This window comes from Fringilla coelebs, assembly GCF_963513975.1.
Source record: "Fringilla coelebs genome assembly, chromosome: 1".
In the NCBI taxonomy this organism is placed as follows: domain Eukaryota; kingdom Metazoa; phylum Chordata; class Aves; order Passeriformes; family Fringillidae; genus Fringilla; species Fringilla coelebs.
In genome coordinates, this window is record NC_140028.1 from 107,211,721 (window position 1) to 107,227,260 (window position 15,540).

Consider the following 15,540-nt stretch of genomic DNA (forward strand, 5'->3'; position numbering starts at 1 on the left):
GGAAATGCTACTTGAATGGAATCAGGTAGGGAAGAGTGGAAACAGGTGAGGGATACTATGATAAAGATGGGTAAAATGCTGAATCTTATTTGGTCAATGACCACCAGTTTCATCAGTCAGCACTGACCAGTGCTCAGGTTTTCAAAATCCTTTAAGGTACTTTCAACAGCCTTTGTGAATATTCTTCCTTGCATAGATTTATTAAGCAGTCCTAAAAATCTTTATGAATACCCAATATATTAAAACAAAATAAGAAAAAAAATCTAAAAACATTATTTTTAGATCTACTAAAAGAAAAATAAAAAAGTAGTTCAATATTTTATTCCTACAGAAAATATATGGAAAATATATTAAGTGAGAATCATACTTCATTATGGACTATAGTCTTCTGCAGAAATAAACAGCACTAGACTTGTGTCACATCAGCGAGAAACAACCCATATCTTTAGACACTTCTTTGCACCACCATGAGGGGCTACACAAAACTGACAATGCATCATGGTCTCAAGTTCACAATATGTAAGTTACAGGAAAAGATCTTAAACCATGCTCTGTTCACCTCACATGATTTTTTAAGTATCTGCTGGTGGTTCAAAAGCATTGTCTGGGCCTCATGGCCAGCTTGGTATCTGTGCCTTCTTCAGGCTCTTTGAAATTTCAACTACATTATTCTAATTTCTCCAGGGGAAAAAAAAAGTAATTGCTACCAAGATAACATTACAAACACAGACTGGAACCTGTGTGAGTACAAATGGAAGCCCCTTCATTTTTCAAGATATTCTGAATTTAAGTCTCTTAAAACTGGAGAACTTGAATTGTACTGCATGTTCTCCTCCACTAATGACCAATGAAGAATTCATAATTAAGGGTGTAAGAGAGCAATTTACAACTACGAAAATCCTATTTCTTCAGATCAAACTATTACTAGTCTTTCTTCAGATACACTCAGTGTATTAAGAACTTGCAGCAATATTTATGTCTAATTCTCATATATAAATTAATATTAGTCTCCCAGGATCTCAAATCCACATGTTTTTCCAATTAGTACTAACATTCTCCCCAAGTTTAATAGCATGTAAACAGAGAGTTCCTTAAGGAATATGACACATTCTGTTTCATCCCAGTTTTCCAGTGAAGAAAACAGCTTTCAAAGGGGCAGAATTCACTCATAAATACCACCACAAGATTTTGAAAAAAAGTTTTTATAAGCTTATGCAAGGAAAAGAAACCCTAGAAAAATTTGTCTTCTAAAGTATGAATATAGATTCTGGGTGCATATATATATATACTTAACGTGGTAAAGAACATTGCATTTACCCATTCATAATCTAAATGGTGAAACCATTATTATGCAAAATAAAATCATAATCAACTTGATAAATTAAAAACCTAGGAAAACAAAGTATCTAGTCAAGTAAACACTACCATGCTGATTCTGTATAAATACAGAATGGGAAACATCTGGTTAGGAAACAAATTTGTAGAAAAGGGTCTTGAAATTAAAATAGGGCAGAGTGCAATACAATATACTTCCCACACAGACTAAAAGAAAAGTATTCCATTTTGGTAAACAAAGAGTAAGACTGAAAATCATTCATAAAAAATGCTAGTGTTTTGTCATAATTAGTATAAAAGAAAAGTTACTAGAGGAATGGACTAAAAACATTCCAAAGTTTCAAACAATTAAAGAACATTGTTAACTGCCAGCTCCACTTTCAATACTCACAATAAAACACTCTGATTTGCAGGAAAAATCATAGATATCAAACATTAGGAAAACCTTCCAAGAAGGACACTAAACTACTATAACAGCTATCAAGATGAGTTCAGATAAACTCTGTCATTGATGTTCTGACTCCCTAAACTCCATTGCAATACAAAAGGAAAAACTAGATGGGCAGTCATCTTGCCTTTTAGCTCTAACTTTACATAACTTTCAAATATTACACTTACACAAAACTATTTATAAGTCCTATTTCAAAATATTCATCCTTTTCATTATCATTTCAGTCCTAAGGATTCAGCCATCTGGGCAGATGACAGTCTTTGGCATTCCACAGATTTCGGTGATGGAGATCAGTAATTGACTTTCCGGTTAAATAACGTTTTTTCTACTGCTCCAGTTATACCTAACTATGTGAGTAAATCAGGCTAAAACACAGTACAATGCTCTCCTAATGAAGCCAAGAGACAGAAAATACTGAAGTCAAGTTAAAAAAACAAGGCAGAAGAAAAAGGATGCTCTAAAGAAAAATAAGGTCCTTATCTAAATTTAAAAATCCTTGCTTGAACAAAGCCTCAAACTGATACAGGCACTATTTGCCCATCACATCAGGAACTATTACAGGAAAAGCAGGATAGCATTCTAGCCAAAGATTAACAGAGCTTCCTAAAATATGGGTGAAGCAATATTGTAAACAGACCTCAAATCAGACTGACATCTAAACAAGTCTTCAAACAACCACACTTAATACTCATCAAGGTTTTAAAAGCAATCCTGCACAACACACAGAAATTATAAGAAACCATTAAAAGCTACAGAATTAACTCACTGCAGGTCATCAGGATTTATGCTATAAATTCTCACACCCATTAAACTCAATACATGACAATGTGGGTGGTCTACAGCACCTTTCCAAGCACTTCCCTGGCACTGACCCACACTTTGGTTGGCACCACGCCCTTAACCCCCCCACCGTTCCTCTCATGCAGCCACTTACGCGTTGCCAAAGGCAACACAGTACATGATACAGCCTGATGTGGTTTACAGCTATAATCATATTTAGCCAATGATTCTGATTAAATTTTAATCACCCATATAAGAACATCTTACATACTGGAAAACTATCATGTCCCTCCTGAAATTTCTCTATTTCCCTTGGAAGAAACAAAACTGAACTCTTTTCAATTTGTCTAGGTTTTCCTTAAATTGTGCTCCCCGTGAATTCTACTCATGAAGAATAGAAAGACATAATCGTATCTCCTCATTAAAAGTCATATGACTACAACTCAAAGTTGGAATTCACCTTTAGTGGAAACATATTACTGTCTTTTATTCAGTTGATGGTCCAATATAACCCCACGAGCCTATCCTACGGCAATAGTGCTTATGGAATTATTTCTCAAATTTCAGTTTGTCAAATTGTTACTTGCCAGAGTCCTTGGCACTTGCTTCAACTGAAAATTGTCTTAATAACTTTAGATCCTCCTCTAATTTATCAAGATCAGCATTATTGCTCTCTCAATATGCCTCAAACTACTGCAAGCTTGTTGCAAAGCCACAATTTTAACATTCGTGCCCATATTCCATCAGTGAAGGTATTAAAGAAAATAGTGAACAAAACCAAGAGAGACCATGGTCTACTTCTAACATATAATCTTGGATTAACTGCAAATATTGACAACTTTTGAAGGCATCTTTTAAATACTTACACACTTCAAGATAATCATTAGCTTTTCAATGTGGCTTCAGGCAATTTATCTAGATTTCAGGGTACATCATCTTGAACGTATTAAATATAACTCCTAGAAACTGAGCCTACTGCTACAGTGCTGCAATACTAGTAGGGTCCTAGGCACTTAAAAAGATTTTTTTTTTTTTAAGTTGGCTACTATGGAAAAAGGGACTTTTATCATTAAGAAAAAGAATGGCTTTAAGAAAAAGTGGTATTGAACAAAAACCTCAAGCTAATACTAGTGACCCTACTGAATAATTATGGGACCATCTTTGGCTTGGGTTGGAGCTTAAACACCCTGAAGAACTTTCCCCTACATTACCATCCAGTATTGCACCATAAATCCTCAGATACAATTCTCAGTCTCCTTTTCCACATATGGTTCTACCTCGTCCTCCTCTACCTATTCCAGTTCACTCCTTTAAGGGCTGGGAAAAGGAGTTTCTCAATTTTCTAGGCATTATCAAAGAGCTCTTGACTCAACACGGCAGGTATTTTGTATACTGGTTTCCCTTTATAATAAGGCACTATTCTCAATTTCTTCCATGTGTAGAGATAACAGGTGCTTTTAGCTGGACTTAACAGTGAGTCAAATTCATCAAATTAGTGATATCCCCACTAACAGCACTGTTTTCATACTGAGGAGTGGTCTTGAGCACAAGAATTCATTTCTTTTAGTAAATCTAACCAGGCAAATGAATTCCAGGAATGTACCTAGAGCACTCCAACTGCTAATGAAGAACCAGTACAGGCACAGAGCTAGTTCTGAAACAAAGACGAGATACAAATCATGTTGCCAGCCTGAACTCCTTCTGCCTGCAGATCTACTTCTAACAGACCACATTACTTGCCAAGGTAGAGATGGCCAGAGAAAACCTGAAAAGGTGACAAGACAAACATGTTTAAAAAATGTCAGAAAACCCTTTATTCTCAAAAAGAAGTTCTAAGTTTTCTCAGTCCATTCAAAGACAAACACAGTTTCAAATCACACAGCATATCCTGCTGGAGGGTAGCTACTTAAATACTATGCTAATCTGAGCATTTGAAAGAAGCATTTCTCTCTAATGAGCTTCTCATTAATTAAGATAACATTTTTTTAGTTTCAACCTCTTTCAAAAATTATATTCGCTCAACAGTTAATGAGTAAATGCAAAGACTATCAAGAGCAATATTTCTTCTAATTTGTTTATAATATTTACAAATTTTACTCCTTTCCAAACAGACTCAATCTAATTGCATAGTTCCTTGAACTCAATAACACTAGTCAACCAAATAGGAAGAGGTGAATTTCCTTATTAAATCAATTCACCTTATTAGCTTAGGTGGGAAAAGTTGAACTGCAGCTATTCACACCTTCTCAAAATTCTTGGAAGAAAAAACAATGGTTATATAACCAAAGTTCAACAAATTAAATGCCCTTTGCACGTATCTTAGTCTTGCAAAGAAACACTAGCAAAGATTTGTAAAGCCAATATGACACTTATTCTGCCTCATTTCCTTACTTCACATGACTATGAGTCTGGTTCCAGATATGGCAACAGTATAACACTAAATTAAATTAATATATGTTGATAGAATTTCTACCACTGCATAGTCTGCAGCTGTTTTACCAGATCATTTAGAGTGGCATGTGCAAACGAGGGCTGTACATAACAAGGACTTTTGAGTTGTTGAAACATTGTACAGACCATTCATATTCTATTAAAAAAGAATTTAATTATTCTTCATAATGTAAGAAAGCAAAATACTGATAATCAAGATACTCGCCTAACATAACTCCAATCTTTATCAAAAACAATATCCATGAAGCCAACAAAATTAATTCCCATTTTTAAGCATGATGTATATGTATATAAATGTATATAAAATACAAACTTTTCCTTACATGTGTATATAAAATACAAACTTTTCCTTACATGTGTGGAGACTGCTGTAGGAGAAGGAAGGCACTGAGGTCAAAAACCATAGCAATATTATGGTTTAGGAGATTATGAACCTGAACAAGCACCCAATCCAGATTTGGAGCAGTAAGATGGGGAAAAAATACCTGTTTCCAAGTCACCAGAATTATCTGATTTTTACTAAGCCTGTCTATCTCACTGGAGGAAAACAGCAGGAAGAAAATGTCTTGCAACAATACAAAGATGCTAAACTTCAGACTCTACAGAAAAAAGTATAACTTTGCTCCCACTAAAACTAAAAAGTCAGAATACAGAAAGGGACATTAATAAAATTTCCTTTAAAATAGTAGTTCCATGACATTCATGCAAATTTTTGTGAAATCTTGCTCAAGTTCTTATTCTATATGGAAAATATTACTCAATACATAGACAAATTAGTTTCATCTTTAATTTCATGCTTTTTGTGAGATACCACCCAGTCAACTAGTACTTTCTAAGGCTACAGATTTTTTTATTTAGTGTTATTACTACTTCATTATTTATCATATGGAAATGCCATAAAGCCACTAATACAAATATATTAATTTCTTCATCAAGAAAACAGGACTTTCCACTCTTTTTTCCGTCACATTAGAAACATACACATGCACAGAGCCAATTGAAAAGTGCAAAGAAATAAGTGATAAGAATTTTCAACATAACAATGACCATCTGTGTTTCATTTGCTACATTACTGTGCATACTGTGTAAGAGCAAAAGAAGTGTAGAATAGAATGAGAAAAAAACTTCAGACTTGAAAGTATATTATTATCTAAGTCAGTCTACTTGTCAGTGACACCAACAGTGCTTGGCTTCCCCAACCAATGGAAAACAAGCTGCCAAGAATACAAAACATGCAAAATTTTTAGTTCTAATATGCAAATAAATACTTTGGATTCGGAACATTCATGAACTTCATGTCTTTACCTGGCATGACAGCAGCTGGCTGAGCGGCCGAGTCGGTACTCAGTGAAAGGCGACCGCCTTTGGCCAATCTATCACAGAAGAGGGTGATGTTTTTCTTCAGTCTGCTGGTATCTTTAGGCATGGACAATTGGCTGCTGAGAGTCAGGGCCTGCTCCTTGGAGCTCTTTGACAAACAAGTTCTTAACAAGTAAGAGACTGCAGCATCCACAGTTTCTTCCCAACCCTGCATTAGAGAAAAGGAAATTAAATAAAATTAGGTGAACTGCAATATTATATAGCATATTAAAAATAAGGCAACAAATCATGGACTGAGAATTTTCAAACTATACTGGTACATATATAATTCTGAGGTTAATGAGTGTCATGAAAAGCCAACTTCAACTTGTATAAGCAAAAGTTGAGAAAAAGAAACTTGTCCCAACATTGAGGTCAACTGAGAAATCTAATTTCATTGATAACAATGTATGGACAGTATGTGATAGAACAGTTAAATTCAATCGTTGTATTAATAACTGAAAACTAGAAGTTCCTTGTTGTAACGTTTAAAATTAAGAACAGAATGGAGATGTAAATGAAAGCATAATATGTAGTATATAATATTATGATGATGATATGTCAAGGCCAGGAAAAAAATCTGTATTCAAATATACATTCCTCAGAATCACAAAGATTTTTATAATATGCCAATAGCAGAGAACATCATGACTGCAAACAAAGGTACAGATATTCAGTACCCATTTATCAGATCAATTAACCTTAAGTTATGAGCACATGTGTGTCAATGCTGTGATGAACAAGGACTTTGATTTCAGCAGTGTCAAGCTATAAATATTTATGAAATGACCACTTCCAGTTAAAACAAACAAATTACACTCAGTAAAAGCAAGTACATTTCTTTTCAATAGGCACCTTGACTAGCCCATTTAAAAGTTAGCCTTAAGTCTGTTATCTATACTGTAGTTTTCAGTGACACAAACAAATCAAAGGCATTCCTTTCAGTAAGAATTCTGGATAGAAGTCCTGCTATTTGTGACAAGGTTATTAAAATCTAACATATCTATCTCATTTTTGCAGTATGCATTTTTGCAGTATGGCATGCAGATTGACTCCTCTTGATGTATTCTGGAATCTTAAACTACACTCTGATGAGCCTACGTGATTAATCCACAGCATCTATAATTAATGAATTGCAAGACAGTCACAAAGCTTTCTCATGTCTTTTGATGACAATCTTACAGAGCTTGGATAATGTTAGCAACTAATATAAAGGGCTTTGTGGCCTGCTAATTACATAATTCGCATCTCTTAGTATTCAGCCACCTGTAAGCAAGTTCCATATATGTGCTGCCTACACGAAAAGGAAAGTATATTTAGCCACTGTAGTATTAGTGTCTGCTCTCTCGATGCTCCTGATTGGCTGCGACTTATTTTGGCAATTTTAGTGACTTTAGAAGTTCTGACATGACAATGTGGAATCACCCAGCTCTAGTTGCTGCTAAACTAGCAGAAGGTAACACCAAGCTTGCTCTTTATGAGGCGAGTACTCAGAAAACTCAAGTATCCAGCTGTAGTTAATACAAACTCAGAATCTTCTAGTTTTTAAGCTCTTTCTCATGATGTGTTCTACTTGACTGAAAACACCAAGCTGAACAGCAAAATTGCCTACATATACAAATTTCCATGACTCAATAAGAGTAATGTTTGAAAGAATGACAATGTCAACCCTGCCATAGCAAATATGGTTTATGGATTTCTTCAATTAAATACATTATGGCTTTTGCAAAGGACACTACTATTATCACAGAAAATCAAAGGCCATCTTCCTGATCTTGTTAAACTCCCAAAAAAGATCTAGGGCGGATGCTTACTGGTGGTCAAATACACCAGTGAGACCACAGTCATATGCACTTCATCCTTGTCCAAACATTCTCTATACTGAGTGTCCTGGAAATGTGACATGTGTATATAACATATTTGCATTTTGTAGAGGAGTAGGATCACCTAGTGAGGTTTTCCTAGTCAGCATTTGCCTTTCTGACTTCAGAAAAATAACATTAACCTATTATCTTCTCTAGATTTGCCCCCCATAAAAAATCCATAAACTAGAACAAAAGCTATATAAAACAGAAAAAATCATGCCAATCAATCTATCAATGCTGTAGTAGCTTAACATTTTTCAAATATTCTAAAAAGAGTCCATTAGAATGCAATGCATCCAGTGACCTGTGATGGTGACAGGAAATCATCCATTCTGCAGCCAATTTAAAGAGGTTAATGAGCTGGTAAATGCTGTCTACATTCCCACATACTGGGCAATGAAATTTAATATGTACAAAGCACCAAAAACAGGCAAGCCAGCCACTCCTAATTATACCACAAATCATGAAAAATAAGAACAACATAAACATAAGAATCTTGAATTTCACTAGAAGACAAAGAAACACATGATTAACCGTTGTCAGCATACAGTAGCTCAGGAGCTGGCCAATATGTCTCTCCAAATAAGTTGTAAAAATGCAGGCAAAAGCATTTAAATAAAAGCACTGACTTACAAGCTAACAAAAGTCAGGAAATTAAAAGTGGCTAGTATTCTGTCCTTGGCTCACGCAGGTATGTTTTACTTTATACCACAGCCTTAACATTTTCCAACCCTTGTTCTTGTATTTCATTTCCATGTAAAACTGGTTTCTCAGTAGACCATAAAACTATCTTCCCCAATTCAAGGTCTGTTGACCTAGTAAGTCCAGTCAAATCCAAAGCAGCCTTTATGATTAATGAAATAGTACACAAAGGCTACCTCTAAAGAAAAAAGACTTGTTGGAAAACTGTTTAGGTGATTTTGTACAACTAAGAATTAATGGCTGCAAATAACATTGCTTTTGTCAGCAATTTTTATTGCTGTTAGGGGAGAATTGAAGAAACAAGAAAAAATCTTCACATGTTAAAAAAGCTGAGAGATGTTTGAAAATGAATGTATTCTCATCTATAGCCCATACTGCATACTGTTTCTACTGCCACAGTTGTAATATTCACTAATGGCTTTCTGTGTAGTATTCCGCATATTTAAGGACCAAAAGGAACACCTTCAACAGGAGTGTGATGCCAGTAATCCATCATTCCATGACCAGTGAGCATTGGTGTGACTGCAACAATAAACGCCAGTCAAGACTCACAGAAAGAGGCATTATTAAATCATCCAAAATCTTCGTGTAATTGAAATAGATAAGAAAGATATTTAATTCATCCATTTTACTGTTTCACTGGGAAAGGCTGGGTTTCATGTTTTGCATATATACATTATTATTTTTCTCTTTTAGGTAATAGGTAGAGATTGGCACTGTCTTCAAACCAAATCAAATACGCTGCAGGAGTCTGAAGACCAAATGCAGACTTGTAATGCTAGCATGGCTAATATTATGTTAGTACATATCATTAGAGTTCTGTACAAATTGCCACAAAGGATCCTCAGAAGCCATGGCATATCTGAGTGTGACAACAATTATACATTCAAACTCACTTTGGCATAAGGCTTCATCCAGAGTACCTTGTTTGTAGCTTGACACTTAGCTGCAACATTCCACTCCCCAGGAGTTTAGCCAGTCAAAAACAAGGTCAACTAGACATAGACAGGGGCAGGAACTGAGAGAAGGACTTCTATATTGTTCTTGTTAAGACACATAGAACACATATAGGTAGGGTGAAGTCTGATAGGGCTCTGCTGTCAGATGTCGTCGGTTTACTCATATGGTGTACCTTCTTAACACATTTATACAGGTAGTATATTTCAGAGATCTACAAATGAAATCTATTTGTCTTAAGTGCAAATAAATCATTCTAATAGCATATCAGTCAAACTTGAACAAGATTCCTAAGTTGCATGCATAAGCCAGACAAGTATTTGATTGTGTACCTTTTACTTTAGAAGCCTTTATCTTTATTAATAGTACTCCTAAGGCAACAGCCATTTTCTGAACTGCCTATGATGTAATTTTTCCTGGAGTGACAATCAAGGCAGTTCTGAAAGAATTCAAATACAATGTGAAACATACTGTATAAACTATGCGAAATTGGTGCCAGCCAAATGATGGGAATTCTTACAGCTGTTCACTCAAGAATTTGCTTGGCTATATCTTATTTCTTTATTTTAGACACAACAGTGATTTCATCAGTTTTCAAAAACGCTAGAATACTTGGAAGTTCACAATATTAATTATGACCATGGCATTTATGCTTATCTCAACCACCAGAGGTTTCTGTATTTGAAAGCATTGTTTATGCTGATTCACAAGAAACACCAGCCATGTGCCTCTCAGCACTCTGCTTTTACAGCAATTTTTAAAAAATTATCTTATTCTTACATATACAAACCAGTAATGCACTAATCCATGGCTACTGACCTAGCAGTATCCAACACAGGCACAGACCATCAGCAAATTTGGCCAAGAATTTACTGTGGTACCAGTCTTCCTAACTTGTATTCTTTAAGCATATTCTATATTTCTAACTTATTTATTTGTCTTAAAGAGGATAGCAGCCACAGAAGCCACAAACTAGGCATGCAACATCTGCCTGTGCTGTCACAAATGGAAATGACAAACCTCCCTTGTTAGCGTCCCTGAAAAATTATGGCTAAGAAAGAATTGATAAAGCCTTCAGGAGACCTTTTGAAAAGAATCAGAATAAAAGAAAAGGCAAACCAATAGACTCAATCTCTATTTAGCACTCAGAAAAAAATGCACCCAAATAGTACCAAAGTCTTAATGTATTACATCTGAACAGTACCAAGAGTCAGTATATTTTTTAAGAAAAGGTTTTCTAACAAAAAATTTTTCTTTGTTGAAGAATTATCCTTGTAACAATATAAAGCCAGTTTTGGTTAATGCAATGCATTAGAACCACTAGTCACAGATTATCTGAAATCTTCTATAATTCACTTTTGCATTAAAAAAAAAAAAAACCAGAAAAACCAAAGCAAAAGCACCTCCACACAAACATATAACAAAAACCTACCACTGGGATAAACTAAAAAACAGGGAACTGGCAAAATCCTACAGACTAATGGAATTCAAGTCTGATGAAAATCCAGACAAATGATGCAAGCTTAAATACATTCCAAATCTATAAAGTGCCTAAGAAGGACATCTGTATTAAGCACAAAATAGAAAAATCACAGTTGAAGTTCTTACACTAAACCTGCTCTCTCTAGTCATATCTTTTAAAAAATAATTTATTATGCATAATGTTCATAATATTAACTGATTTGATATTGACTCCTACTGCCATTTAAAGAAATTCAGTTCTGATAGGAATTTGCAGACTGATCAAAACAACATCAAAAAGAGGATATACTTGAACATCCCCTACAAAGTAAGAGACAGAATAACAAAACAAAAAAAAAAAAAAGGAAGAAAATTAGTATGATATGTAGTTCTAGAAAAATAGTTCAAAACCACAAATGAATCAATTTCACTTTAAATTATGGAAGCTATCCTTATTTGTGAGATGGTACTCTGAAGTCAACCTGTCACAGCATATGCCACAGCATATGTCACATTTGAGATGGCCACAATACATAGACCATCACCATACAATTTCAGAAGGCTTTAAGCATTCACCCAGAGTAACACCCTACCACATCAGAAGGCTGCAAGCATCTGCCCATACAGAGTAACACCACTTCAGAAGGCTGCAAGTGTCTGCCTTTCTTGTTCTTCATGGGAACCTTTCATACCATTATCTTTCATGCATTGCACCTGTGTGCCCTCTGTGCCCTTTGGTGGTTGGTCAGTGCACCTGGGCACTCCATGGCTCATTGCTTGCAATGCTGCTCACCTGACCTACACAGCTGTAGCCCACTGGGGATGAGGCTCAGCCACAGCCCCACTCCCAATTACCACAAACTGGGTATCTACATCAACCTACTCTGAAGAGCTTTTTATGGACATTTACATCTTATTAAGGGTTTGGACTTAGAAAATTTACCTACTCCAAACGAATTACAATTTACTTGAAACATAAGAAACAAAAGCCTAACAAGGGACAAAAGAAAATGCAAATCCCAGAGAAGTACAAGGTAACATCTTGATAACTCTGACCACAATATGGGCAAGCAAGCTCTGTAGGGATCCTAGCACAACAGATATATAAGGTAAAAGCTTAAAAAGTCTGTGAAGAACAACTAATAAAAGATCACAGAAAGGAATCAAGACTGTACAGGAAACTGTATGAGATCTGTTTACAATATTTATCAAACTGGTCCGAGTATAGCAAAACAGATGAGTGCAGAGTTATTTAATATTAAGTATTTATGCCAGCAACTATTTTCCATCTACTTAAGAACACCTAACTCAAATATTAGTCTCTCACATTTTGAGGTTAATAGACTGCAAAAATCGGATTCAGCAAAAATCCATTGTGAATAAAGTGGGTTAATTTAAAAGTCTGTCACAGACACACTTGTAATTCCTGCACAGCTGCACTGTAATTGCCAGTCATAACAGAAAGAGCAACTTTATCTGTCCAATGTAGAAATATTTATTTAATAGGAACTCTCCAGCAGCATAAACTACTCTCTACAAGAACTTTTCATTTTGAGTCCTACTTTGTAAACATATTGATAGCCTATGGCAACTTCCCCTGAGAAAAATCTCTATGACAGATTTTTTTCCTGGAAAGTACACTTCTCATTTAAAAGTTTCTCTGGTATTTTTGTCCTCTGAAGTTCAGTTCACAAATGACCAAATGCTTCTGCATTAAATATAAATATAGTTTTTGGAGGATTCTACTATGAACACTTAAGTTTAAAACAAGATTTGCCAAACTCTCCCTCTATATTGTCTTCAGATATGGAAAGAAAGTTAAAAATTAAAATGGCTTAGTAATCAAAATAGTGTTCTTAAAATTATCTTATAGAATTGGCAGTATTTTCTCTTTTAGGAACAGTGCTCCTAAACTAATCTAATGGAAAAATCAAACTACAGAATAGCAATATTTAAAGCAGTGGGTGTTTTAGAAATCTAGCAAAGTGAACATTACTAGATAAAGGCTCTGAAAGCTGCATGCATGAGGAAGATCACCTCTATCTTTTGAGATTTTAATTTCTTTTTCAAGTCAAATTCTGAGCAAAGTCCTGCTCACAGAAACAAGTTATGGTTATCAGCAGTTGTAGGGTTTTCTGTATTAATGAAACAACTGGTAACATGATTAAAGAGTGTAGAAAGCAAAACGTGTAAGAAAGCAAATCTCTGGGTGGGGATCATAGTCATAATATTTCTAACACTGCTTAACTCTTAGATGCTTTTGAGTTTAGTAATTTACTCTCCTGAAAGTGCATGCTTGACAAAAAAAAATTATATATCAGGATGAGTATAGATGATGCTTCCATTAGCTCCTCCATTAAAATTTAACCTCTGTATACTGCAGCCAAATTTCCATATGAGCTGCACCCTTTCGCATTGGATGTTTTTCATTTGCACAGAAAGACTTTCAAAATTAGGTTAAAATTAGATTAGAATTAGATCAGTAGATTTCTTCATGACAAGTAATGAGTCTGTGTTACTCAACTCTTCTTTCAAATTGTCTCATATCTCAAAATTGGAGCAATACAAAGTCTTTCCTGAGATCTCGTTTGTTGGGGTTTTTTCCTGGACAACCATGGTCTTTTAAGAATGGTTAAGAGGCAAGAAAAAGGGCATATTATTTCAAAAGATAAATTTTAACTATCTAATTCTACAGTTATTCATCTAGTAATGCTTATTTGTTGTAATATTAATGCACCCTATCTGGAATACTGAAAGTTCATACACTTTGTAATTTTCTGTAGACACTCTTCCCCAGTCCTGAATTTTTGAGAGATTTTTTTCATCTTAATTTTCTTTCTACCTTGACTTCTTATGACCACTGGCCCTTCTGGGAACTGATGAAAGAAATTCTTGCAAGCACTACATGAATGGAATGGCATGACTTCTTTTGTTGCCAGCTTCAGAAGTCTGTTGTTTTGATTTTTAGCACTGAAATCATCTAACACTTCATCTTTCTTTTCCTCAATAACTTTTCACCAGTGAGTTAGGAAAACTGAGGTGCTGCTTGGGTCTTGCAGAGGTTGTCAAAGCTGTCTACAGGCAAGGAAACATACCAAGAGTTGTGCATCTTGCTAAAAAGTGCTACACATCCAGAAATAGGTCTGTCATACATTAATTTTACAATTAGGATCAGCAAGATAACTTTAAACATGGGGAAAAGGAATCAGAACTTGTTACATTCAGCCTGGAGGAAAAAAGTAGACAAAACATATGCTAAAACAAGGTTATTGAAACTTCTCATTGCATCTCAGCCCATACTCCATCTTTATATCACTGATATTATTGAAGACGAACTTTTCATCTTTCACTATATCCCTTATTAGGTTACCAATACAATATGCTATGAAATACTGACAAATGAGATTGTGCTTCCAAAACCTGGGAAATATGGAAGCACACGCACTAAAATATATTAGATCTGGAAAAAAAAAAACTTGTTATAAACTTTGTTTCCTATTTAAAATCTCACATTACTTTCCATCTACACACCACTATCTTTAAACTCAGTCATGTTGCTTCAAATTGTGGAATTTCTGTTCTCCCAAAATGCACAGGTGAGGACAAAGAGGATAGCAGTAAACTGGATTTGCATTTGAAAGAAAACTCTCAAATTTATGCCAGGGTTTTTTTTCCCTACAACAGTATCTTAAACAAAATTCATTAACTCCTCCACTGTTTGTACAGATTTGATTTATAAGCTGTTTTATTTTTGAGGTATCTAAACCATAATTTTTGCTTTACTAAACTTCACTTACTTCATTGAAAAAGCCAGGAGATTATGAAGGACATAAATGATGCAATCTTTATGTTCCTTTAATTTGGCCTATTTTAATGTAAGCCTCTCACTACTTCTGCAAACGTAAGAGAATACTGGGATATCATTCTTAATCTAGGAATTAAGACAAAGCACCTTGCCATTAACTAGAAGAAGATGAAAAATGAAAAAATGACTGGGAAAATGACTACTCTAAAATCATGGTAAAAACAAAGTGAGTTTTTTTCAAGATGAAAAATTCATATGACGTCTTCTTTATGATATCCCTATCTACCTATTTCCATCTGTGTGATATGATATCTTTGTAAATTCCAGTAGACAGATTATACAACAGCACCCCATGCGAACAATAGCTATAGGTT

At 34.9% G+C, this 15,540-nt stretch overlaps 1 protein-coding gene across 1 annotated transcript in view; it reads right to left on the reverse strand.

Annotated features, from left to right (window-relative positions):
- Window positions 1-15,540, reverse strand: part of BBS9 (Bardet-Biedl syndrome 9) — a 285,212-nt gene that overhangs the window by 134,066 nt on the left and 135,606 nt on the right. Inside the window, exon 21 of the mRNA XM_084226033.1 lies at window positions 6,323-6,545. Within this exon, the coding sequence (XP_084082159.1) occupies window positions 6,323-6,545 (223 nt within the window). The remainder of the gene's footprint in view (window positions 1-6,322; window positions 6,546-15,540) is intronic.